We start from the raw sequence: 25951 nt of genomic DNA, 5'->3' as shown, positions 1-25951 counted from the left end.
AGTTCCGGTACCGCAGTCCCGGTGCGGCCCCGGTTCCGCTGCAGTCCCGGTGCGGTCCCGGTGCGGTTTCAATGCGGTCCCAGTGCGTCCCCGGCCCCATCCCGGTCCTGTCCTGGTTCTATCCCAGTCCGGTGCCGGTTCCGGTGCGGTCCCGGTGCGGTTTTAATGCAGTCCCGGTGCGGTCCCGGCTCCATCCCGGTCCTGTCCCGGTTCTATCCCAGTCCGGTGCCGGTTCCGGTGCGGGTTTAATGCAGTCCCGGTGCGGTCCTGGTGCGGTTCCGGTGCAGTCCCGGTTCCATCCCGGTTCTATCCCGGTTCCGGTGCGGTTCCGGTCCTGGCCCGGCTCCATCCCGGTTCTGTCCCGGTCCGATGCCGGTTCCGGTGCAGTCCCGGTGCGGTTCCGGTGCGGTTCCGGTTCCCGCAGTGCAGTCCCGGTGCGGTCCCGGTTCCGTCGGTTCCGTTGCGGTTCCGTTGCGGTTCCGGTCCTGGCCCGGCTCCATCCCGGTCCTATCCCGGTCCTGTCCCGGTCCCGGTTCCGGTGCGGTTCCGGTCCTGGCCCGGCTCCATCCCGGCTCTATCCCGGTCCTATCCCGGTGCCGGTTCCGGTCCCGGTCCCGGTGCCGGCTCGGGGCGGGCCGGGATTGGCTGGCCCGGCGCCAGCGGCCCCTCCCCGTCCCCGCCGCTAAAACGGCCCCGGGCGGGCCCGGCCCCGACAGCGACAGCGGGGACAGAGCGACAGCGGGGACAGAGCGACAGAGGGACACCGACAGCGACAGCGACAGCGGGGACAGCGGGACAGAGCGACAGCGACAGCGACAGCGACAGAGCGACAGAGGGACAGAGCGACAGCGACAGCGACTGAGGGACAGCGGGACAGAGGGACAGCGGGACAGCGGGGACAGAGGGACAGAGCGACAGCGACAGCGACAGACGGACAGAGGGACAGGGACAGACGGACAGAGGGACAGCGGCCACAGCCATGGGACCGAGAGCGCCGTGAGACACCGGGGACAGAACCGGGACACCGGGGGGACACCGGGGACGGACAGGGGGGGACAGCGGGGATGGAGCGGGGACAGCGGGGACAGCGGGGACAGGGGGGACAGCGGGACAGGGGGGGACAGCGGGGATGGAGGGGACAGTGAGGGGACACCGGGGATGGAGCGGGGACAGCGGGGACAGGGGGGATGGAGGGGACAGGGGGGACACCGGGGATGGAGGGGACAGTGGGGACAGCGGGGACAGCGGGACAGAGGGGGGGACAGCGGGGATGGAGGGGACAGCGAGGGGACACCCGGGACAGAGAGGGACAGTGGGGGGGACACCGGGCATGGAGCGGGGACAGAAGGGGACAGGGAGGGGACGGAGATGGCAGAGGGGACAGCGGAGGGACAGGGGGACAGCGGGAACAGTGGAGGGGACACCGGGGATGGAGCGGGGACAGCGGGGACAGTGGAGGGGACACCCGGGACAGAGGGAGGGCACAGGGGACAGAGGGGACAGCGGGGACAGCGGGGGGACACAGGGGATGGAGCGGGGACAGCGGGGGAACGCAGAGGGGACAGAGGGGACAGCGGGGACAGCGGGGGGACACCCGGGACAGAGAGGGGACAGTGGAGGGGACACCGGGGATGGACGGGACACCGGGGACAGTGGGGATGGAGGGGACAGTGGGGACAGTGGGGGGACACCCGGGAGAGAGGGGGGACAGTGGAGGGGACACCGGGGACGGAGCGGGGACAGCGGGGACAGAACCGGGGGAACGCAGAGGATGGAGGGGACAGCGGGGACAGCGGGGACAGCGGGGACAGCGGTGATGGAGGGGACAGCATTGGCGACAGGGGGACAGAGGGGACAACGGCGGGACAGTGGGGGGACAGGACCGGGGGGACAGCGGGGATGGGGGACAGCGGGGATGGGGGACAGCGGGGACAGTGCAGGGGACAGCGGGGACAGCAGAGGGGGACAGCGGGGATGGAGGGGACACAGGGGGGACACCGGGAGCGACACCGGGGACAGAGGGCATGGAGGGGACAGAGGGGACAGTGGGGGGATGCAGGGGATGAAGGGGACAGAGGGGACAGAACCGGGGGGACAGCGGGGATGGGGGACAGTGGGGACACAGAGGGGGACAGCGGGGACAGCACTGAGGGGACACGGGGGGACACCGGGGTGACAGCGCAGGGGACAGTGGGGATACAGGGGGGACACCCGGGACAGAGGGGACAGAAGGGACAGAGGGGACAGTGGGGGACAGGGGACAGTGCGGGGACAGCAGAGGGGACACAGAGGGGACACAGAGGGGACACACGGGGGGGGACACAGGGGGGACACGGAGGGGACAGTGGGGACAGTGGGGGGGGGGCAGAGCAGATGGGATGGAGGGGACAGGGGACAGTGCGGGGACAGCAGAGGGGACAACAAGGGGGACACGGGGGGGGACACAGAGGGGATGGACGGGGACACGGGGGGACAGAGGGGACAGTGGGGGGACACCCGGGGACAGCGGAGATGGAGGGGACACCAAGGGATGGAGGGGACAGTGCAGGGGGGACACAGGGGATGGAGGGGGACAGAGGGGACACTGAGGGGGACAGAGGGGACAGCGCGGGGACACTGGGGGGGACACTGGGGACAGCGGGGACCGTGGGGACAGAGGGGACAGAGGGGTGACACCGGGGACAGGGGGGGGGACAGAGGGGACATGGGGGACAGAGGGGACACCCAGGACAGAGGGGACAGGGGGGTGACACCGGGGACAGGGGGGGACAGAGGGGACAGCGGGGACAGAGGGGTGACACCGGGGACAGCCGGGGGTCCCAGCACGGGGTCCTGGGGGGGTCTCTGGGTGTCCCGCGAGTGGCACTTGGGGACAGGGGGTGGCATTTGGGGGTGACAATGGCAGCGGGTGGCACTTGGGGACCCGGGGTGGCATTTGGGGGGTGACAATGGCAGCGAGTGGCACTTGGGGACCCGGGGTGGCACTGGGGGGGTGACAATGACCACGAGTGGCATTTGGGGACAGGGGGTGGCATTTGGGGACAGGGAGTGGCATTTGGGGACATGGGGGTGGCATTTGGGGGGTGACAATGACCACGGGTGTCATTTGGGGACCCAGGGTGGCACTTGGGGACAGGGAGTGGCACTTGGGGGGTGACAATGACCACGAGTGGCATTTGGGGACCCAGGGGTGGCACTTGGGGGGTGACAATGGCAGCAGGTGGCATTTGGGGACCCAGGGGTGGCATTTGGGGACCCCGGGGTGGCACTGGGGGGTGACAATGACCACGGGTGGCACTGTGGTGGCTCTGGGGGGGGAGGTGACAATGTGACAGCGCCACCGCTGGGTGTCCCCAAGTCGCCGTGTCCCCGCAGGCTCCGGGCGCTCGCCGTTGTCACCGCTCTGCTGGCGGCCGCGGCCACGGCACGAGGTGAGTGACACCCCTTGTCACCACGGTGTCACCTCAGTGTCACCACTTTGTCACCTTGGTGTCACCTCAATGTCATCTTGGTGTCACCTCGGTGTGGCCACCGTGGGACTGATGGTGATGGGGTGGGGCATTTGGTGTCACCCTCGGTGTCACCGAGGGGTCACCGCCGTGTCACCCTTGGTGTCACCTCGGTATCACCATTTTGTCACCCTTGGTGTCACCCTCAATGTCACTTTGGTGTCACCTTCGTGTCACTCTCGATGTCACCTCGATGTCATCCTGGTGTCACCTCAATGTCACTTTGGTGTCACCCAGTGTCAACCTTGATGTCACCTCAATGTCACCGTGGTGTCACCTCAATGTCACCCTAGTGTCACCCTCGGTGTCACCTTGGTATCATATTGGTGTCACCGTTTTGTCACCCTTGGTGTCACTTTGGTGTCACCCAGTGTCAACCTTGGTGTCACCTCAATGTCACCTCGGTGTCACCGTGGTGTCATCCTCAATGTCACCCTAAGTGTCACCCTTGGTGTCACCCCGGTGTCCCCTCAATGCCACCCTTGATGTCACCTCGATGTCACCCCCAGTGTCACCCTCGATGTCACCTTGGCGTCACTCTTGATGCCATCTCAGTGCCACCCTGGTGTCCCCTCGATGTCACCTTGGTGTCACCCGTGGTGTTATCCCCGATGTCCCCTCAATGCCACCCTCGATGTCCCCTCAATGCCACCCTCGGTGTCACCCTGGTGTCACCTCAATGCCACCCTCAATGTCCCCTCGATGCCACCCTCGGTGTCCCCTCGATGCCACCCTGGTGTCCCCTCAATGCCACCTTGGTGTCCCCTCAATGCCACCCTCAATGCCACCCTGGTGTCCCCGGTGTCATCTCAATGCCACCCTCGGTGTCACCTCAATGCCACCCTGGTGTCACCCTGGTGTCCCCTCAATGCCACCGTTGGTGTCCCCTCAATGTCACCCTCGGTGTCCCCTCAATGCCACCCTCGGTGTCCCCTCGATGCCACCCTGGTGTCCCCGCTGTCCCCACACTGTCCCGGTGTCCCCGCAGGTGCCGCGGCTCCCCTGGAGGTGGCGCTGTCGGCGGAGGGACCGAGCCCGGGTAAGGGGACATTGGGGACATTGGGGGGACATTGGGGGGACACTGGGGACAGTGGGGACATTGGGGACAATGGGGGACATTGGGGACAGTGGGGACATTGGGGACATTGGGGACATTGGGGACAGTGGGGACAATGGGGGACATTGGGGACATTGGGGACATTGGGGACACTGGGGGACATTGGGGGACATTGGGGGATATTGGGGGCATTGGGGACATTGGGGGGACATTGGGGACATTTGGGGGACATTGGGGGGACACTGGGGGACATTGGGGACAATGGGGGACATTGGGGACAGTGAGGGGACATTGGGGGGACATTGGGGACACTGAGGGGACATTGAGGGGACAATGAGGGGACATTGGGGGGACATTGGGGGGACATTGGGGACACTGAGGGGACAGTGGGGGGACATTGGGACATTGGGGACGCTGTGTCCCCTCAATGTCCCCTCAATGTCCCCTCATTGTCCCCTCATTGTCCCCTCAGATCCCCCCGGTCCCGCCAGGCTGGAGGCGTCGGGAGAGAGTGAGTGAGGGGGGACCCCAAAAACCACCGGGAACCCCAAAAACGGGCACGGGAACCCCAAAAATGGACACGGGGACACCAAAAACCCCAAAAATGGACACGGGGACCCCAAAAATGAACACGGGGACCCCAAAAACCCCAAAAATGGACACGGGGACCCCAAAAATGGGCACGGGGACCCCAAAAATGGGCACGGACCCCCAAAAACCCCAAAAATGGACACGGGGACCCCAAAACCCACCCAGGGAACCCGAAAACCCCCCAAAAATGGAGACAGGGACCCCAAAATGGGCATGGGAACCCCACAAATCACCCGGAACCCCAGAAATGGTCACCGGAACCCCAAAATGGACACGGGGACCCCAAAAAATCACCGGGAACCCCAAAAATGACACGGGAACCCCAAAAATGGCACGGGACCCCAAAAATGGGCACGGGAACCCCAAAAATGGACACGGGGACCCCAAAAATGGACACAGGGACCCCAAAAACCCCCCGGGGACCCCAAAAATGGACACGGGGACCCAAAAATGGACACGGGGACCCCAAAAATCCCAAAAATGGACACGGGAACCCCAAAAATGGACACGGGGACCCAAAAATCCCAAAAATGGACACGGGGACCCCAAAAATGGAAACGGGACCCCCAAAAATGGACACGGGGACCCCAAAAGCCCCCCGGGAACCCCAAAAACGGACACGGGAACCCCAAAAATCACCAGAAATGGACACAGGGACCCCAAAAATGAACACGGGACCCCAAAAATCCCAAAAATGGACACGGGAACCCCAAAATCCCCAAAAAATGGACACAGGGACCCCAAAAATGGGCACGGGAACCCAAAAATGGACACGGGGACCCCAAAACCCCCCTCGAGGAACCCCAAATTCCTCCGGGGACCCCCAAAACCCCCCCAGGGACCCAAAAATGGACACAGGAACCCCAAAAACCCCCAAAAATGGGGATGGGGACCCCAAAATGGACCCGGGAACCCCAAAACCCACCGGGGACCCCCAGAAATGGGTACGGGAACCCCAAAACCCACCCGGGGACCCCCAAAACCCCCCAAAAATGGGGACAGGGACCCCAAAAATGGGGACAGGACCCCAAAACCCCCAAAATGGATACGGGGACCCCAAAAATGGACCCGGGGACCCCAAAAACCCCCTCGAGGACCCCCAAAATTCCTCCTGACCCCCCGTGTCCCCCTCCCCAGGTGATCTCAGCACCTCGGCGCACCTGGGCAAAGGTAGGGACACCCCAAAAATTGGGGACCCCCAAAAATGCGGAAAAAAAATCCCAAAAATGGGGACGGGGACCCCAAAAATTGGAATGGGAACCCAAAATGGGAAGCGGGACCCCAAAAATGGGGAAAAGAACACAAGAAATGGGAGGGGGACCCCAAAATTGGCACAAGGACCCCAAAAATGGGGACGGACCCCAAAATGGGGACAGAGTCCTGAAAATAGGGAGAGGGACCCCAAAAAATGGGGGAAAAATCACTCAAAAATGGGGACAGAGACCCCAAAAATGAGGAGGGGGGACCCCAAAAATGGGGACGGGACCCCCAAAATGGGGACAGAGTCCTGAAAATGGGGAGGGGAACCCCAAAAAAATGGGCAAAAAATCCCTCAAAAATGGGGAGGGGGACCCGAAATGGGCAAAGGAATGCCAAAAATTGGGGTGGGGGTCCCAAAATGGGCACGGAGAACCCCAAAAATGGGAAAGGAAACCCCAAAATGGGGATAAAGACCCCAAAAATGGGGAAAAAATATCCCCAAAATGGGGATGGGGACCCCAGATATGGGGGAAAAATCCCAAAAATTGGGGTGGGGACCCCAAAAATGGGGAAAAAATCCCAAAAATTGGGACGGGGACCCCAAAAATTGGAAAAGGAGCCCCAAAAATGGGGGAAAAAATCCCAAAATGGGGACGGTGACCCCAAAATGGACACGGGACCCCAAATTGCCGCCCCCCCCCGTTGCAGCGGTGACGTCACTGCCGTTTTCCGGGGTCCCCCCCCGGTGCCGAGGGCCGGGACCCCCCCCAGGGCCGGGACCCCCCCCGGGGGGCGCCGAGAGCGAGCGGAGCCCGGAGAGGGGGGGCGATGAGCGGTGAGGGGGGGCGGGAATGGGGAGGGGTCCCGAAATTGGGGAGGGGTCCTGAAATGGGGAGGGGTCCCCAAAATTGGGGGGGGTCCCCAAAATTGGGGGGGTGGTCCCCATAATTGGGGGGGGGGGCCTGAAATGGGGAGGGGTCTCGAAATTGGGGGGGGGGTCTGAAATAGGGAGGGGGTCCCCAAAAATTGGGGGGGGTCCTGAAATGGGGAGGGGTCTCGAAATTGGCGAGAGGTCCCCAAAAATGGGGAGGGGTCCCCAAAATTGGGGGGGGCCTGAAATGGGGAGGGGTCCCGAAATGGGGAGGGGTCCCCAAAAATCGGGGGAGGGGTCCCCAAAAATGGGGGGGTTCCAGAAGTGCTGGGGAGGGGTCCCGAAAGTGAGGAGGGAGTCCTAAAATGGGGAGGGGTCCTGAAATGGGGAGGGGGTTCCCAAAATTGGGGGGGGCTGAAATGGGGAGGGGTCCCGAAATGGGGAGGGGGATCCTGAAGTGGGGGGGGGTCCTCAAAATTGGGGAGGGGGAGACTCAAAAGTGAGGGGGGGGTCCCCGGAAAGGGGGGCAATGACCGGTGAGGGGGGGGCCAGAAATTGGGGAGGGGGTCTCGAAATGGGGAGGGGGTCTCCAAAAATGGGGGGGGGCTTAAAAGTGGGGGAGGGGTCCCAAAAGTAATGGGGGGGTCCCGAAATGGGGAGGGGGGTCCTGAAATGGGGAGGGGTCCCGAAATCGGGGGGGGTCCCCAAAACTGTGGGGAGGGTCCTGAAATGGGGAGGGGGAGACTCAAAATGGAGGGGGGGTCTCCGGAAAGGGGGGCAGTGACCGGTGAGGGGGGAGTCAGAAATTGGGGAGGGGTCCTGAAATGGGGAGGGGGTCCCCAAAAATGGGGGGGAGTCCCGAAGTGGGGGGGGGTTCCTCAAAATTGGGGAGGGGCCTGAAATGGGGCGGGGGGGAGACTCAAAAGTGAGGGGGGGTCCTCGGAAAGGGGGGCAATGACCGGTGAGGGGGGGGGGCCGGAAATTGGGGAGGGGGCGCGAAATGGGGAGGGGGTGTCCAAAATTGGGGGGGGGCCTGAAATGGGGAGGGGGAAATCTCCAAATGGAGGGGGTGGTCCCGAATTTGAGGGGGTGGTCCTAAAATGGGGGAAGGGTCCCGAAATGGGGAGGGGGGCTCGAAATGTGGGGAGGGGGTCCCAAAATGAGGGGGGGGGCCCAAATTGGGGAGGGGGTCCTAAAAGGGGGGGGTGTCTATAAAATTAGGGGGCAGCCCCAAAATGGGGAGGGGTCTAAAGTGGGGAGGGGTCCCAGAAGTGAGGGGGGGGTTCCCAGAATTGGGGGGGGGTCCTGAAATTGGGGGGGGGCGAAATGGGGAGGGGTCCCCAAAATGTGAGGGGTGGTCCCGAATTTGGGGGGGTGGTCCCGAATTCGGGGGAGGGGTCCCAAAATGGGGGAGGGTCCCAAAATGGAAGGGGGGGGGGTCTCGAAATTAGGGGAGGGGGCTGGAAATTAGGGGAGGGGTCCTAAAAGGGGGTGGGGTTCCAAAATGGGAGGGGGGGAAAAAACGGGGAGGGGTCTCCAAAACTGGGGGGGGGTGTCTGGAAATGGGGCTGGGGGGCAAAATGGGGAGGGGTCTCCAAAATTGGGGGGGGGTGTCTGGAAATGGGGCTGGGGTCCTGAAATGGGGGAGGGTCTTCAAAATGGGGAGGGGGCAAAATGGGAGGGGCGTCCGAAAAATTGGGGGGGGGGTCCGAAAATTGGGGGGGGGGTCCTAAAATGAGGGGGGTCCCAAAATGGGGAGGGGTCTCTGAATTGTGGGGAGGGGTCCCGGGGGGTCCGTGGATTGTGGGGAGGGGTCTCTGGAGTGCTGGGGGGGTCCCTGAATTGTGGGGAGGGGTCTCCAAGGTACTGGGGGGGTCCCTGAATTGTGGGGAGGGGTCTGGGGGTGCTGGGGGGGTGTCTCTGAATTGTGGGGAGGGGTCTCCAAGGTAATGGGGGGGGTCCCTGAATTGTGGGGAGGGGTCTCCTCACTGTCCCCTCCCCCCCAGGTGCCCTCTCCGATGTCCCCTCCCAGTCCAGCGAGTCCGAGGAGGGTGAGACCCCAGACCCAAATCCCCAAAACCCCCAGACCCAAATCCCTGAAGCCCCCAGACTCCAAATCCTGACCCTGGGGGACCCCAAAGCCCCCAGACCCAAATCCCCAAAAACCCAAATCCTCAAAACCCCCAGACCCCAAATCACAACCCTGGGGGTCCCCAAAGCCCCCAGACCCCAAAGCCCCAAAGCCCCCAGACCCCAATTCCAAAACCCCAAATCCCCAAAGCCCCCAGACCCCAAAGCCCCAAAGCCCCAAAGCCCCCAGACCCTAAATCCTGACCCTGAGGGTTCACAAATCCTCAAAGCCCCCAGACCCCAAATCCCCAAAACCCCAAAGCCCCCAGACCCAAATCCCCCAGACCCCAAATCCCCAAAACCCCCAGACCCCAAATCGCTGAAGCCCCCAGACCCCAAATCCTGATCCTAGGGGTCCCCAAAGTCCCCAGACCCCAAAACCCCAAAGCCCCCAGACCCTAAATCCTGACCCTGAGGGTTCACAAATCCTCAAAGCCCCCAGACCCCAAAGCCCCCAGACCCCAAAGCCCCCAGACCCAAAATCCTAAAGCTCCAAATCCCCCAGACCCCAAATCCCCAAAACCCCCAGACCCCAAATCGCTGAAGCCCCCAGACCCCAAATCCTGACCCTGGGGGTCCCCAAAGCCCCCAGACCCCAAATCCCAAAGCCCCCAGACCCCAAATCCTGACCCTGGGGGTCCCCAAAGCCCCCAGACCCCAAAAGCCCCAGACCCCAAATCCCAAAGCCCCCAGACCCAAAATCCTAAAGCTCCAAATCCCCCAGATCCCAAATCCCCCAGACCCCAAAACCTCGAAGCCCCCAGACCCCAAATCCCAAAGCCCCCAGACCCCAAATCCCCAAAACCCAAAATCCCAAAGCCCCCAGACCCCAAAACCCCAAAGCCCCCCCAAATCCGACCCTGGGTATCCCAAAGCCCCCAGACCCCAAATCCTGACCCCAACAATTTGGAGTTCTCATTTTTGGGGTTCCCGATTTTTGGGGTTCCCACAATTTGGGTTTTCAGTTTTTGGGGTTCCTGGGATTTTTTCTGTTTCCATTTTTGGGGTTTTGCCGGTTTTTGGGGTTTTGCCGTTTTTTGGGGTTCCCTGTGTTTTTCGGGTTCCCACAATTTGGGGTTGGGTTTTCCATTTTGGAGTTCCCTGTGGTTTTGGGGTTTTCCCATTTTTGGGGTTCCCGGTGTATTTGGGGTTCCCATTTTTGGGGTTTTCCCATTTTTGGGGTTCCCGGTGTTTTTGGTATTTTCATTTTTGGGGTTCCCATTTTTGGTTTTCCCATTTTTGGGGTTCCCGATGTTTTTGAGGTTTTCCCATTTTTGGGGTTCCCGGTGTTTTTGGGGTTCCCGGTGGTTTTTTTGGGATTTCCCTTTTTTGAGGTTTTCCCATTTTTGGGGTTCCCATTTTTGGGTTCCCATTTTTGGGGTTTTCCCATTTTTGGGTTCCCGGTGGTTTTGGTGGGTGTTCCCATTTTTGGGGTTCCCGGTGTTTTTGGGGTTGGGGTTCCCATTTTGGGGTTCCTGGTGTTTTTGGGGTTCCCCATTTTGGGGTTCCCGGTGTTTTTGGGGTCCCCATTTTTGGGATTCCCTTTTTATGAGTTTCCCATTTTGGGGTTCCCGGTGGTTTTTGGTGTTTCTCATTTTTGGGGTTCCCGGTGGTTTTGGGGTTTTCCCATTTTTGGGGTTCCCGGTGTTTTTGGTGTTTCCATTTTTGGGATCCCCATTTTTGGGGTTCCCTGTGGTTTTGGGGTTTTCCCATTTTTTGGGGTTCCCGGTGTTTTTGGGGTTCCCAATTTGGGGTTCCCATTTTATGAGTTTCCCATTTTTGGGGTCCCCGGTATTTTTGGGGTCCCCATTTTTGGGGTTCCTGGTGATTTTGGGGGTTCCCATTTTGGGGTTCCCGGTGGTTTTGGGGGTTTCCCATTTTTGGGGTTCCCATTTTTGTGGTTTGTCAATTTTGGGGTTCCCGGTGGTTTTGGGGTTTTCCCATTTTTGGTGTTCCCATTGTTGGGGTTCCCATTTTTGGGGTTCCCGGTGTTTTTGGGATTTCCCCATTTTTAGGGTTTTCCCATTTTTGGGGTTCCCGGTGGTTTTGGGGTCCCCCTTTTTGGGGTTCCCATTTTTGGGGTTCCCGGTGGTTTTGGGATTTTCCTATTTTTGGGGTTTTCCCATTTTTGGGGTTCCTGGTGTTTCTGTGTTTCCCATTTTTGGGGTTCCCGGTGTTTTTGGGGTTCCTATTTTTGGGATTTTCCCATTATTGGGTTCCCCATTTGTGGGGTTCCCATTTTTGGGTTCCCGGTGGTTTTGGTATTTCCATTTTTGGGGTTCCCATTTTTTGGAGTATTCCCATTTTTGGGGTTCCCGGTGTTTTTGGGATTTTCCCATTTATTGGGATTCCCGGTGGTTTTGGGGTTCCCAGTGGTTTTTTGGGATTTCCCATTTTGAGGTTTTCCCATTTTTGGGGTTCCTGGTGTTTTTGGGGTTCCCATTTTTGGGATTTTCCCATTTTTGGGTTCCCCATTTTTGGGTTCCCCATTTTTGTGGTTCCCATTTTTGGGTTCCCGGTGTTTTTGGGGTTTTCCCATTTTGGGGTTCTCGGTGTTTTTGGGGTTTTCCCATTTTTGGGGTTCCCATTTTTGGGTTCCCGGCGTTTTTGGGATTTTCCCATTTTTGGGGTCCCCATTTTGGGATTCCCGGTGTTTTTGGGGTTCCCGTCCCGGTGTTTTTGGGGGTTCCCATTTTGGGGTTCCCGGTGTTTTTGGGGTCCCCATTTTTTGATGTTCCCATTTTGGGGTTCCCATTTTGGGGTTTTCCCATTTTTGGGGTTCCCATTTTTGGGGTTCCCATTTTGGGGGTTCCCGGTGTTTTTGGTGTTCCCATTTTTGGATTCCCGGTGTTTTTGGGGCTCCCGGTGGTTTTGGGGTTCCCATTTTTGGGGTTCCCGGTGTTTTTGGGGTTCCCATTTTTGTGTTTCCCATTTTTGGGGTTCCCGGTGTTTTTGGGATTTTCCCATTTTTGGGGTCCCCATTTTTGGGGTTCCCGGTGTTTTTGGGGTTCCCTGTGGTTTTTGGTGTTTCCATTTTTGGGTTCCCGGTGTTTTTGGGGTTCCCGGTGTATTTGGGTTCCCCATTTTTTTGATTCCCGGTGTTTTTGGGGTTCCCAGTGTTTTTGGGGTCCCCATTTTTGGGATTTTCCCATTTTTGGGATTCCTGGTGTTTTTGTGTTTCCCATTTTGGGGTTCCCATTTTGGGGTTTCCGGTGGTTTTGGGGTTCCCGGTGTTTTTGTGTTTCCCATTTTTGGGGTTCCCGGTGTTTTGGTGTTTCTATTTTTGGGGTTCCCGGTTTTTTGGGGTTCCCAATTTGGGGTTCCCATTTTTGGGTTCCCAGTGTATTTGGGGTTCCCATTTTATGAGTTTCCCACTTTTGGGGTCCCAAATTTTTGGGTTCCCGGTGGTTTTGGGGTTCCCGGTTCTTTTGGTGTTTCCATTTTTGGGGTTTTCCCATTTTTGGTGTTCCCATTTTGTGTTTCCATTTTTGGGGTTCCTGGTGTTTTGGGGGTTTTGACATTTTTGGGGTTCCCGGTGGTTTTGGGGTTCCCTTTTTTGGGGTCCCCATTTTTGGGTTCCCGGTGTTTTTGGGGTTCCCGGTGTTTTGGGGTTTTCCCATTTTTGGGGTTCCCATTTTTGGGGTTCCCGGTGTTTTTGGGGTTCCCATTTTTGTGGTTTGTCAATTTTGGGGTTCCCGGTGGTTTTGGGGTTTTCCCTTTTTTGGGGTTCCCATTTTTGGGGTTCCCGGTGTTTTTGGGGTTTTCCCTTTTTGGGGTTCCCGGTGTTTTTGGGGTTTTCCCATTTTTGGGGTTCCCATTTTGGGGTTCCCGGTGTTTTTGGGGTCCCCCCAGTCTGTGTCTCTCTCTGTCCCCAGGGAGGCGCCGCGAGCCGGACTCGGAGGAGGCACTGGAGAGACGGGGTGGGGACATTGGGGACAGTGGGGACATTGAGGGGACATTGGGGGCATTGGGGGGACATTGAGGGGACACTGAGGGGACATTGGGGACATTGGGGGGACGTTGGGGACATTGGGAGGACATTGAGGGCAATGGGGACATTGTGGACATTGGGGACAGTGGAGACACAGGGTGGGACATGGGGACATTGAGGGGACATTGGGGACATTGGGGGGACATTGCGGACATTGGGAGGACATTGGGGACATTGGGACATTGGGGACACTGAGGGGACATTGGGAGGACATTGAGGGGACATTGGGACATTGGGGGGGCAGTGGGGGGGCAGTGGGGACAGTGGGGAGACATTGGGGACATCAGGGACATTGAGGGGACATTGGGAGGACATTGAGGGGACACAGGGTGGGACCTTGGGGACATTGGGGAGACACTGAGGGGACAGTGGGGACATTGAGGGGCCATTAGGGACAGTGGGGACACTGAGGACATGGGGACATTGAGGACATTGGGGACATTGGGGACAGTGGAGACACAGGGTGGGACATGGGGACATTGAGGGGACATTGGGAGGACATAGGGGATAATGGGGGGACACTGAGGGGACATTGAGGGGACACTGGGGACATTGGGGACACTGAGGGGACATTGAGGGGACATTGGGGGGACATTGGGGACATTGGGGACACATTGGGGACATTGGGAGGACATTGGGGGACATTGAGGGGACACTGGGGACATTGGGGACACATTCAGGGGGACATTGGGGATGTTGGGAGGGACATTCGGGAGATTGAGGGGACACTGAGGGGACACTGGGGACATTGAGGGGACATTGGGAGGACATTGGGGACACTGGGGGGACATTGGGGACATTGAGAGGGATTGGGGACATTGGGGACAGTGGAGACACAGGGTGGGACATGGGGACATTGGGGGGACACCTGGGGGGGACATTGGTGACACACTGAGGGGACGCTGGGGACATTGGGGACACGGGGGGACAGTGAGGGGACGTTGAGGGGACATTGGGGACATGGGGTGGGCATTGGGGACAGTGGAGACACTGGGGACATTGGGGAGATTGAGGGGACATTGGGGGGACATTGGGGACAGTAGAGACACAGGGTGGGACATTGGGGACATTGAGGGGACACTGAGGACACTGTGGGGGACATTGGGGACACCCTGGGGACATTGGGGGACATTGGGGGGACATCGGAGGACACAGGGTGGGGACACTGAGGGGACATTGGGGGCAGACTGGGGACACTGCGGGGACACAGGGGGTGACCGAGGGGACATTGGGGACAGTGGGGACATTGGGGGGTGGCCGAGGGGACATGGGGGGGGGACACCGGGGAGGGTGTGGGGACAGCGGTGGCACCAGGGGGGGGGACATGGGGACAGCAGGAGGGGACAGGGTGACACCGAGGGTGGCCGTGGGGACATTGGGGACAGGGGGCGGGGACAGGGGGAGGACAGAGGTGACAGTGCCAGGGTCAGCGGTGACACCGGGTGGCGCTGCCTGGGACAGGAGGGACACAGAGGTGACAGGGCCGTGTCCCCGCTGTCCCCAAGGTGACATTTTGGTGTCCGCAAGGTGTGACATTTCCCTGTCCCCAGTGTCCCCAAGGTGTGACAGTGCCGTGTCCCCATTGTCCCCAAGGTGACATTTTGGTGTCCCCGCAGTGACATTTTGGTGTCCCCACGGTGACATTACCCTGTCCCCAAGGTGACACTGTGCTGTCCCCGCTGTCCCCAAGGTGTGACACTGTGCTGTCCCCAAGGTGACATTTCCCTGTCCCCAAGGTCACACTGTGCTGTCCCCAAGGTGACATTTTGGTGTCCCCAAGGTCACACTGTGCTGTCCCCGCTGTCCCCAAGGTGACATTTTGGTGTCCCCAAGGTGACATTTTGGTGTCCCCAAGGTGACACTGCGCTGTCCCCGCTGTCCCCAGGGTGACACTGTGCTGTCCCCAGGGTGACATTTCCCTGTCCCCAAGGTGACACTGCGCTGTCCCCAAGGTGTGACACTGCGCTGTCCCCGCTGTCCCCAAGGTGACATTTTGGTGTCCCCAAGGTCACACTGTGCTGTCCCCAAGGTGACATTTCCCTGTCCCCAGGGTGACATTTCCCTGTCCCCAGGGTGACACTGCGCTGTCCCCAAGGTGACACTGTGCTGTCCCCGCTGTCCCCAAGGTGACATTTTGGTGTCCCCAAGGTCACACTGTGCTGTCCCCAAGGTGACATTTCCCTGTCCCCAGGGTGACATTTCCCTGTCCCCAGGGTGACACTGCGCTGTCCCCAAGGTGACACTGTGCTGTCCCCACTGTCCCCAAGGTGACATTTTGGTGTCCCCAAGGTCACACTGTGCTGTCCCCAAGGTGACATTTCCCTGTCCCCAGGGTGACATTTCCCTGTCCCCAGGGTGACACTGCGCTGTCCCCAAGGTGACACTGTGCTGTCCCCACTGTCCCCAAGGTGACATTTCCCTGTCCCCAGGGTGACACTGCGCTGTCCCCAAGGTGACACTGTGCTGTCCCCGCTGTCCCCAAGGTGACATTTCGGTGTCCCCAAGGTGACACTGCGCTGTCCCCGCTGTCCCCAGGGTGACATTATCCTGTCCCCGCTGTCCCCAAGGTGACACTGTGCTGTCCCCAAGGTGACACTGCACTGTCCCCGCTGTCCCCAAGGTGACATTTTGGTGTCCCCAAGGTCACACTGCGCTGTCCCCGCGGTGACATTTTGGTGTCCCCAAGGTGACACTGTGCTGTCCCCGCTGTCCCCAAGGTGTCACACTGTGCTGTCCCCAAGGTGTGACACTGCGCTGTCCCCGCGGTGACATTTTGCTGTCCCCAAGGTGTCACACTGTGCTGTCCCCAAGGTGACATTTCCCTGTCCCCAGGGTGACATTTCCCTGTCCCCAAGGTGACACTGCGCTGTCCCCAAGGTGACATTTTGGTGTCCCCAAGGTGACATTTCCCTGTCCCCAAGGTGTGACACTGCGCTGTCCCCGCTGTCCCCAGGGTGACATTTCCCTGTCCCCAGGGTGACATTTCCCTGTCCCCAAGGTGACATTGAGCTGTCCCCAAGGTGACATTTTGGTGTCCCCAGGGTGACACTGCGCTGTCCCCGCTGTCCCCAAGGTGACATTTCCCTGTCCCCGCTGTCCCCAGGGTGACATTTCCCTGTCCCCAAGGTCACACTGCGCTGTCCCCGCAGGTCTCTGACGCCGCCGCTCCCGATGGATTCTCTCTCCCGCGGAACCTTCCAGAACCTTCCCCGGATGTCCCCAAATGTCCCCCCCCCGATGTCCCCGGGCCGGGGTCCCTGGATGTCCCCAATGTCCCCTCACGGTGTCCCCCCTCAATGTCCCCGATGTCCCCTGGTGTCCCCTCACGGTGTCCCCCCCCGATGTCCCCCAATGTCCCCTGGGTGTCCCCGGGCCGGGGTCCCTGGGGGTGGCCGGACCCCCCCCCCGTGTCCCCTGTGTGTCCCCTGTGTGTCCCCTCCCCCCCAGCCCCAATAAAGTCCCTGCAGAGACAGCGCCACCTCCGGGGGGAGGGGACACACCGGGGACAATGGGGGGACATTGGGGACAATGGGGGGGACATGGAGGGGGCATTGGGGGGGGACATGGAGGGGACATTGAGGGACACCGAGGGGACAAAGGGGGGACATTTGGGACATTGGGGGGACACTGAGGGGACATTGAGGGGACACTGAGGGGACATTGGGGGGACACTGAGGGGACATTGAGGGGACATTGGGGGGACATTGGGGGGACATGGAGGGGACATTGTGAGGGGGACACTGGGGGGACACTTGGGGGGACATTGAGGGGACATGGAGGGGACATTGGGGGGACATTTGGGACACTGAGGGGACATTGAGAACATTGTGGGGGGGCACAGGAGGGACATTGGGGGGACATTGAGGGGACATTTGAACATTGTGGGGGACATTGAGGAGGACACCTGGGGGGACAACGGGGACATTGGGGGACATTGGGGGGACACTGAGGGGAGACACTGGGGGACACCGAGGGGACAAAGGGGGGGACACGGGTGAGACAATGGGGGGACATTGGGGGACCTTGGGGACATTGGGGGTGACATGGAGGGGACATTGAGGGACACAGGAGGGGACAACTGGGGGGGACATTGGGGGGGACACTGAGGGGACAATGGGGGGACACTGGGAGACCTTGGGGGGGACATGGTGGGGACATTGTGGGGGGACACTGAGGGGACACCAAGGGGACAATGGGGGGACATTTGGGACATTGGGGGGACATGGGGGGGGTCATGGAGGGGACATTGGGGGGGACATGGGTGGGACATCGAGGGGGCATGGGGGGGGGACACTGAGGGGACAATGGGGGGACACCGAGGGGACATTGGGGGGGATGTTGATGGGACACTGAGGAGAGTTTTGGGGACACTGGGGACATTTGGGACATTGGGGGGACATTGGTGGGGACACTGATGGGACATGGAGGGGACATTGGGGGGCACTGAGACATGGGAGGGGACATGGGGGGACATGAAGGGCATATTGGGGGGACATTGCGGGGACATTGGTGGGGACACGGGGGGACATGGGGGGACACTGAAGGGGGACATGGAGGGGACATGGGGGGACACGGGGGAGACTTTGGGGGGACATTGGGGGGCCATTGGGGACACTGGGGACATGGAGGGGACATTGGGGGGGACACGGGAGGGACAATGGGGGGACATTGGGGACACTTGGGGGGACATTGGGGGGCACAATGGGGAGACATAGGGGACATTTGGGGGGGACACTGGGGACACTGGGGGGGACATTGGGGACATTGATGGGACATGGAGGGGACATTGGGGACCATGGGGGGGTCATGGGGACACCGGGGCGAGGACACTGGGGACACTGAGGGGACATTGGGGACACTGGGGAGACACTGGGGGGGACATTGGGAGGGGACACAGGGGGGACATGAGTGGGACATGGAGGGGACATTGGGGGCCTTTTGGGGGACATGGAGGGGACACTGGGGACATTGAGGGGACACTGAGGGGACACCAGGAGGGACACTGAGGGGACACTGGGGGGACACGGGAGGGACAATGGGGGGACACCGGAGGGGACACTGAGGACATTGGGGGGACACTGTGGGGACACTGAGGGGACACTGAGGAGACATGGGAGGGACAATGGGGGACACTGAGGACATTGAGGGGACACTGGGGGACATTGGGGACACCGGAGGGGACACTGAGGGGACACCGGGGGGAACATGGGAGGGACAATGGGGGGACATTGGGGACACTGGGAGGGACACTGAGGACATTGAGGGGACACACGTGGGGGGACACGGGGACATTTGGGGGGCACACAGAGGGGACATTGGGGGGACATCAAGGGGAAGCTGGGGGCACATTTAGGACATTGGGGGGACACTGGAGGGGACATTGGGGGGGACACAGGGTTGGGGACACCAGGCTGAATTCCAAATCCCGGGGCTGGATCCAAAATCCGGGGCCGGATCCCAATCCTGGGGCTGGATCCCAAATCCTGGGACTGGATCCCAATTCTGGGGCTGGATCCCAATTCCAGGGGCTGGATCCCAATTCCGGGGCTGGATCCCAAATCCTGGGGCTGGATCCAAAATCCGAGGCTGGATCCCAAATCCTGGGGCCGGATCCCAATTCTGGGGCTGGATCCCAATTCTGGGGCCGGATCCCAAATCCCGGGACTGGATCCCAATTCCCATGCCCGGATCCCAGTTCCCAGTCCTGGATCCCAATTCCCAGGCTGGATCCCAATTCCTAGGCCCAGATCCCAATTCCTGGCCCAGATCCCAACTCCTGTGCCCAGATCCCAATCCCCAGCCCTGGATCTCAATTCCCAGCTCCAGATCCCAATTCAAAGTTCCAGATCCCAACTCCCATGCCGAGATCCCCATTCCCATGCCTGGATCCCAATTCCCAACTCTTGATCCCAACACCTGGATCCCCATTCCCGTGCCCGGATCCCCATTCCCATTCCCGGATCCCCATTCCCATTCCCGGATCCCGGTTCCGTCACTCCCCAAAAACCGGAGCAGGCGTTGGAGCCGTGGTTTATCGAGAGAGATCTGATCTGAGCGTGGAGAGAGAGAGAGAGAGCGCACGGTCCAAAGGGATCCTGACGTTCCCACCGGGACCCCGACATTCCCACGGGGAATTTGGACGTTCCCACGTGGAATTTGGACGTTCCCACATGGAATCCTGGTGTTCCCACGTGGGATCCTGGTGTTCCTACAGGATCCCGATGTTCCCACACGGAATCCTGACCTTCTCACATGGAATTTGGACGTTCCCACATGGAATCCTGATGTTCCCACGTGGAATCCTGGTGTTCCTACAACATCCTGGCGTTCCCACGTGGAATCCCGATGTTCCCACATGAAATCCTGACATTCCCACGTGGAATCCTGGTGTTCCTACAACATCCTGGCGTTCCCACGTGGGATCCCGATGTTCCCAAGAGAAATCCTGACATTCCCACATGGGGTCCTGGAATTCCCATGTGGAATTTGAACAATCCCACAAAGGGTCCCGACATTCCCACGAGGAATCCTGGTGTTCCTACAGGATCCCGACGTTCCCACGTGGAATCCTAACCTTCCCACATGGAATCCCAATGTTCCCATGTGGAACCCCGACATTCCCACGTGGAATCCTGGTGTTCCTACAACATCCTGGTGTTCCCACGTGGGATCCCGATGTTCCCACACGGAATCCTGACGTTCCCACGAGAAATCCTGACATTCCCACATGGGGTCCTGGAATTCCCACGTGGAATTTGGACAGTCCCACGTGGAATCCTGACCTTCCCACGTGAAATCCCGACGTTCCCACGTGGAATCCTGGTGTTCCTACAACATCCTGGCGTTCCCACATGGGATCCCGATGTTCCCACATGGAATCCCAATGTTCCCACGTGGAATCCTGATGTTCCCACACATTCCCTGACATTCCAGGGATCCCCTGGAATTCCAGTGGGATCCCCCAACATTCCACCGAGATATCCCACAATTCCAGCTCCCCCACAATTCCAGCAAGATTCCCCCAAAATTCCAGCGGGATCCCCCAGAGAGAAACAAGGAATAAAAACCGGGAATTTTCCAGCAGGAATTGGAGATGTTGGAATTGGGGCCTTGGGGGATTTTGGGGTCCCCCCTCCACTGTTGGAGTTTTGGGGTCCTGTGGGATTTTGGGCACTGCCAGGTTTTGGGGCAACTCAGGATTTTGGGGTCCCACTGGAATTTGGGGTCCAACGGGATTAAAGAGAATTTTGGGGTCCAGCAGGATTTTGGGGTTCTGTGGAATTTTGGGGTCCCACAGGATTTTGGGGTTCTGTGGAATTTTGGGGTTTTGTGGGATTTGGGCACTGCCAGATTTTGGGGTGCCATCAGGTTTTGGGGTCCCACAGGATTTTGGGGTCCCCTTGACTTTGGGGGTCTCATGGCACTGCCAGGTTTTGGGGTGCCTTCTGATTTTGGGGTCCCACTGGATTTTGGGGTTCTGTGGGATTTTGGGGTCCCATTCGATTTTAGGATTCCGGGGTGTTTGGGCACTGCCAGGTTTTGGGGTTCTGTGGGATTTTGGGGTCCAACGGGAATAAAGAGAATTTTGGAGTCCTGCAGGATTTTGGGGTTCTGTGGAATTTGGGGGTCCCACTGGATTTTGGGGTCCTGTGGGATTTGGGCACTGCCAAGTTTTGGGGTCCCACTGGGTTTTGGGGTTTTGTGGAATTTTGGGGTCTCAATGGATTTTGGGGTCCCCTTGACTTTGGGGATCTCATGGCACTGCCAGGTTTTGGGGTGCCTTCCGATTTTGGGGTCCCACTGGATTTTGGGGTTCTGTGGGATTTTGGGGTCCCACTGGATTTTGGGGTTTGGTGGGATTTGGGCACTGCCAGGTTTTGGGGTCCCACTGGATTTTGGGGTCCCCTTGACTTTGGGGATCTCATGGCACTGCCAGGTTTTGGGGTGCCTTCCGATTTTGGGGTCCCACTGGATTTTGGGGTTCTGTGGGATTTTGGGGTCCCACTGGATTTTAGGGTGCTGGGGTGTTTGGGCACTGCCAGGTTTTGGGGTTCTGTGCGATTTTGGGGTTCTGTGGAATTTTGGGGTTCTGCAGGATTTTGGGGTCCCATTGGATTTTGGGGTTCTGTGGGATTTTGGGGTCCCATTGGATTTTAGGATCCCGGGGTGTTTGGGCACTGCCAGGTTTTGGGGTTCTGTGAGATTTTGGGGTTCTGTGGGATTTTGGGGTCCCACTGGATTTTGGAGTTCTGTGGGATTTGGGCCCTGCAAGATTTTGGGGTGCCATCAGGTTTTGGGGTCCCACAGGATTTTGGGGTCCCCTTGGCTTTGGGGGTCTCATGGCACTGCCAGGTTTTGGGATGCCTTCTGATTTTGGGGTCCCACTGGGTTTTGGGGTTCTGTGGGATTTTGGGGTCCCACTGGATTTTAGGGTGCTGGGGTGTTTGGGCACTGCCAGGTTTTGGGGTCCCATGGGATTTTGGGGGTCCCGTTGGGATTAAAGAGGATTTTGGGGTCCCCTTGGCTTTGGGCATCTTGTGGCACTGCCACTGGATTTTGGGGTCCCACTGGATTTTGGGGTCCTGTGGGATTTGGGCACTGCCAGATTTTGGGGTCCCACTGGATTTTGGGTTCCCAATCGGTTTTGGGGTCCCCTTGACTTTGGGGGTCTCGTGGCACTGCCAGGTTTTGGGATGCCTTCTGATTTTGGGGTCCCACTGGATTTTGGTGTTCTGCGGGATTTTGGGGTCCCACTGGATTTTAGGGTGCTGGGGTGTTTGGGCACTGCCAGGTTTTGGGGTCCCATTGGATTTTGGGGTTCTGTGGGATTTTAGGGGTCCCATTGAATTTTAGGCTGCTGTGGTGTTTGGGCACTGCCAGGTTTTGGGGTTCCATGGGATTTTCGGGGTCCCGTTGGGATTAAAGAGGATTTTGGGGTCCCACTGTATTTTGGGTTCTGTGGGATTTTGGGGTCCCACTGGATTTTGGGGTTCTGTGGGATTTGGGCACTGCCAGGTTTTGGGGTCCCATTGGATTTTGGGGTCCCGTGGGATTTTGGGGTTCTGTGGGATTTTGGGGTCCCACTGGATTTTAGGGTGCTGGGGTGTTTGGGCACTGCCAGGTTTTGGGGTTCTGTGGGATTTTGGGGGTCCCGTTGGGATTAAAGAGGATTTTGGGGTCCCCTTGGCTCTGGGCATCTCGTGGCACTGCCACTGGATTTTGGGGTCCCACTGGATTTTGGGGTCCCACTGGATTTTAGGGTTCTATGGGATTTTGGGGTCCCATTGGATTTTAGGGTGCTGGGGTGTTTGGGCACTATCAGATTTTGGGGTCCCACAGGATTTTGGGGTCCCCTTGACTTTGGGGGTCTCATGGCACTGCCAGGTTTTGGGATGCCTTCTGATTTTGGGGTCCCACAGGATTTTGGTGTTTTGTGGGATTTGGGCACTGCCAGGTTTTGGGGTCCCAATGGATTTTGGGGTCCCCTTGACTTTTGGGGTTCTGTGGGATTTTGGGGTCCCACTGGATTTTAGGGTGCCTGGGGTGTTTGGGCACTGCCAGGTTTTGGGGTCCCACTGGATTTTGGGGGTCCCATTGGGATTAAAGAGGATTTTGGGGTCCCCTTGGCTCTGGGCATCTTGTGGCACTGCCACTGGATTTTGGGGTCCCACTGGATTTTGGGGTTCTGTGGGATTTTGGGTCCCACTGGATTTTGGGGTCCCAATGGATTTTGGGGTCCTGTGGGATTTGGGCACTGCCAGATTTTGGGGTCCCACAGGATTTTGGGGTCCCACTGGATTTTGGGGGTCTCATGGCACTGCCAGGTTTTGGGGTGCCTTCTGATTTTGGGGTCCCCTTGACTTTTGGGTTCTGCGGGATTTTGGGGTCCCACCGGAATTTAGGGTGCTGGGGTGTTTGGGCACTGCCAGGTTTTGGGGTCCCAATGGATTTTGGGGTCCTGTGGGATTTGGGCACTGCCAGATTTTGGGGTCCCACAGGATTTTGGGGTTGTGTGGAATTTTGGGGTCCCAATGGATTTTGGGGTCCCCTTGCCTTTGGGGGTCTCATGGCACTGCCAGGTTTTGGGATGCCTTCCGATTTTGGGGTCCCATTGGATTTAGGGGTTCTGTGGGATTTTGGGGGTCCCACTGGGATTAAAGAGGATTTTGGGGTCCCCTTGGCTTTGGGCATCTTGTGGCACTGCCACTGGATTTTGGGGTCCCACTGGATTTTGGGGTTCTGTGGGATTTTGGGGTCCCATTGAATTTTAGGGTCCTGTGGGATTTGGGCCCTGCCAGGTTTTGGGGTCCCACTGGGTTTTGGGGTTCTGTGGGATTTTGGGGTCCCACTGGATTTTGGGGTCCCCTTGGCTTTGGGGGTCTCGTGGCACTGCCAGGTTTTGGGATGCCTTCTGATTTTGGGGTCCCCTTGACTTTTGGGTTCTGTGGGATTTTGGGGTCCCACTGGATTTTAGGGAGCTGGGGTGTTTGGGCACTGCCAGGTTTTGGGGTTCCACCGGATTTTGGGGTTCTGTGGAATTTTGGGATCCCACTGGATTTTAGAGTCCTGTGGGATTTGGGCCCTGCCAGGTTTTGGGGTCCCACTGGATTTTGGGGTTTTGTGGGATTTTGGGGTCTCACAGGGTTTTGGGGTCCCACGGGATTTTGGGGTCCCATTGAATTTTAGGGTCCCGGGGTGTTTGGGCACTGCCAGGTTTTGGGGTTCCATGGGATTTTGGGGTCCTGTGGGATTTGGGCACTGCCAAGTTTTGGGGTCCCAATGGATTTTTGGGTTCTGTGCAATTTTGGGGTCCCAATGGATTTTGGGGTCCTGTGGGATTTGGGCCCTGCAAGATTTTGGGGTGCCATCAGGTTTTGGGGTCTCACAGGATTTTGGGGTCCCCTTGCCTTTGGGGGTCTCATGGCACTGCCAGGTTTTGGGGTGCCTTCCGATTTTGGGGTCCCACAGGGTTTTGGGGGTTCTGTGGGATTTTGGGGTCCCACTGGATTTTGGGGTGCTGGGGTGTTTGGGCACTGCCAGGTTTTGGGGTTCTGTGGAATTTTGGGGTCCCATTGGATTTTGGGGTCCTGTGGGATTTGGGCACTGCCAGGTTTTGGGGTCCCACTGGATTTTGGGGTTTTGTGGGATTTTGGGGTTCTGTGGGATTTTAGGGTTTTGTGGGATTTTGGGATCCTGGGGCATTCCAGGTTTTTTTGGGATTTTAGGATCTGCAGGATTTTGGGGTCCTGTGGGATTTTGGGATCCACTGGATTTTGGGATCCTGGGACATTCCAGGCTTCCCCAGGATTTTGGGATCCCATGGAATTTTGGAATCTTCTGGATTTTGAGCAATTTCAGGACTCCGTGGATTTTGGCCACCGCTATTTTCTGGGATATTTTGGGATCCTCTGGATTTTGGGATCTTGGGACATTCCAGGATTTTGGGATCCCATGGAATTTTGGAATCTTCTGGATTTTGAGCTATTTCAGGACTCCGTGGATTTTGGGCACCAATTTTTTCTGGGATATTCCGGGATTTTGGGATCCACTGGATTTTGGGGTCCTGTGGGATTTTGGGATCCCGAGGCATTCCAGGTTTCTTTGGGATTTTGGGAACCTGCAGGATTTTGGGATCCCATGGAATTTTGGGATCCACTGGATTTTGGCCACCGTTTTTTTCTGGGATATTTTGGGATCCTCTGGATTTTGGGATCTTGGGGCATTCCAGGCTTCCCTGGAATTTTGGGATCCCATGGAATTTTGGAATCTTCTGGATTTTGCGCTATTTCAGGACTCCAAGAATTTTGGGCACCGTTTTTTTCTGGGATATTCCGGGATTTTGGGATCCACTGGATTTTGGGGTTCTGGGACATTCCAGGCTTCCCCGGGATTTTGGGATCCCATGGAATTTTGGGATCCCATTGGATTTTGGGATCTTGGGGCATTCCAGGTTCCCCCAAGGATTTTGGGATCCTCTGGATTTTGGGGTCCTGTGGGATTTTGGGATCCTGGGACATTCCAGATTTTTTTGGGATTTTAGGATCTGCAGGATTTTGGGGTCCTGTGGGATTTTGGGATCCACTGGATTTTGGGGTCCTGGGACATTCCAGGTTTCTCCAGGATTTTGGGATCCCATGGAATTTTGGAATCTTCTGGATTTTGAGCTATTCCAGAACTCCAAGAATTTTGGGCACCAATTTTTTCTGGGATATTTTGGGATTTTGGGATCCCACTGGATTTTGGGGTCCTGGGGCATTCCAGGATTTTGGGATCCCATGGAATTTTGGGATCCACTGGATTTTGGGCAATTTCAGGACTCCATGAATTTTGGCCACCGATTTTTTCTGGGATATTCTGGATTTTGGGATCCACTGGATTTTGGGATCCTGGGACATTCCAGGCTTCCCCAGGATTTTGGGGGTCCCATGGAATTTTGGGATCCCATTGGATTTTGGGATCCTGGGGCATTCCAGGTTTCTTTGGGATTTTGGGAACCTGCAGGATTTTGGGGTCTTGTGGGATTTTGGGGATCCACTGGATTTTGGGATCCTCTGGATTTTGGGGTCCTGGGGCATTCCAGACCTCCCTGGAATTTTGGAATC

The 25951-nt window shown here is 58.4% G+C and overlaps 1 protein-coding gene across 13 annotated transcripts; it reads left to right on the top strand.

Moving 5' to 3' along the window:
• The first annotated feature begins 336 nt into the window (after positions 1-336).
• LOC141731801 (uncharacterized) lies at positions 337-16833 on the top strand. 13 transcript variants are annotated; one of them, XM_074558664.1, is made up of 11 exons: positions 793-827; positions 905-918; positions 955-996; positions 3376-3431; positions 4498-4548; positions 5039-5077; positions 6295-6327; positions 7066-7192; positions 9235-9279; positions 13234-13278; positions 16499-16820. In XM_074558664.1, the coding sequence occupies exons 3-11, from the start codon at positions 980-982 to the stop codon at positions 16803-16805; spliced, it is 720 nt and encodes a 239-aa protein (XP_074414765.1). In that variant the 5' UTR covers positions 793-827; positions 905-918; positions 955-979; the 3' UTR covers positions 16806-16820. The 13 variants fall into 13 exon arrangements, with proteins under 13 accessions (XP_074414792.1, XP_074414735.1, XP_074414691.1 ...); XM_074558590.1 differs by lacking the exon at positions 905-918 and having other exon boundaries at positions 355-795; positions 956-996; positions 16499-16825; XM_074558625.1 differs by lacking the exon at positions 905-918 and having other exon boundaries at positions 355-795; positions 956-996; positions 7066-7161; positions 16499-16640.
• The last annotated feature ends 9118 nt before the right edge of the window (positions 16834-25951 follow it).

This window comes from Zonotrichia albicollis, chromosome 1, assembly GCF_047830755.1.
Source record: "Zonotrichia albicollis isolate bZonAlb1 chromosome 1, bZonAlb1.hap1, whole genome shotgun sequence".
NCBI classification, from domain to species: Eukaryota; Metazoa; Chordata; class Aves; order Passeriformes; family Passerellidae; genus Zonotrichia; species Zonotrichia albicollis.
Note: the sequence above shows the minus strand (reverse complement) of the source record. Positions and strands in the feature narration are given on the sequence as shown.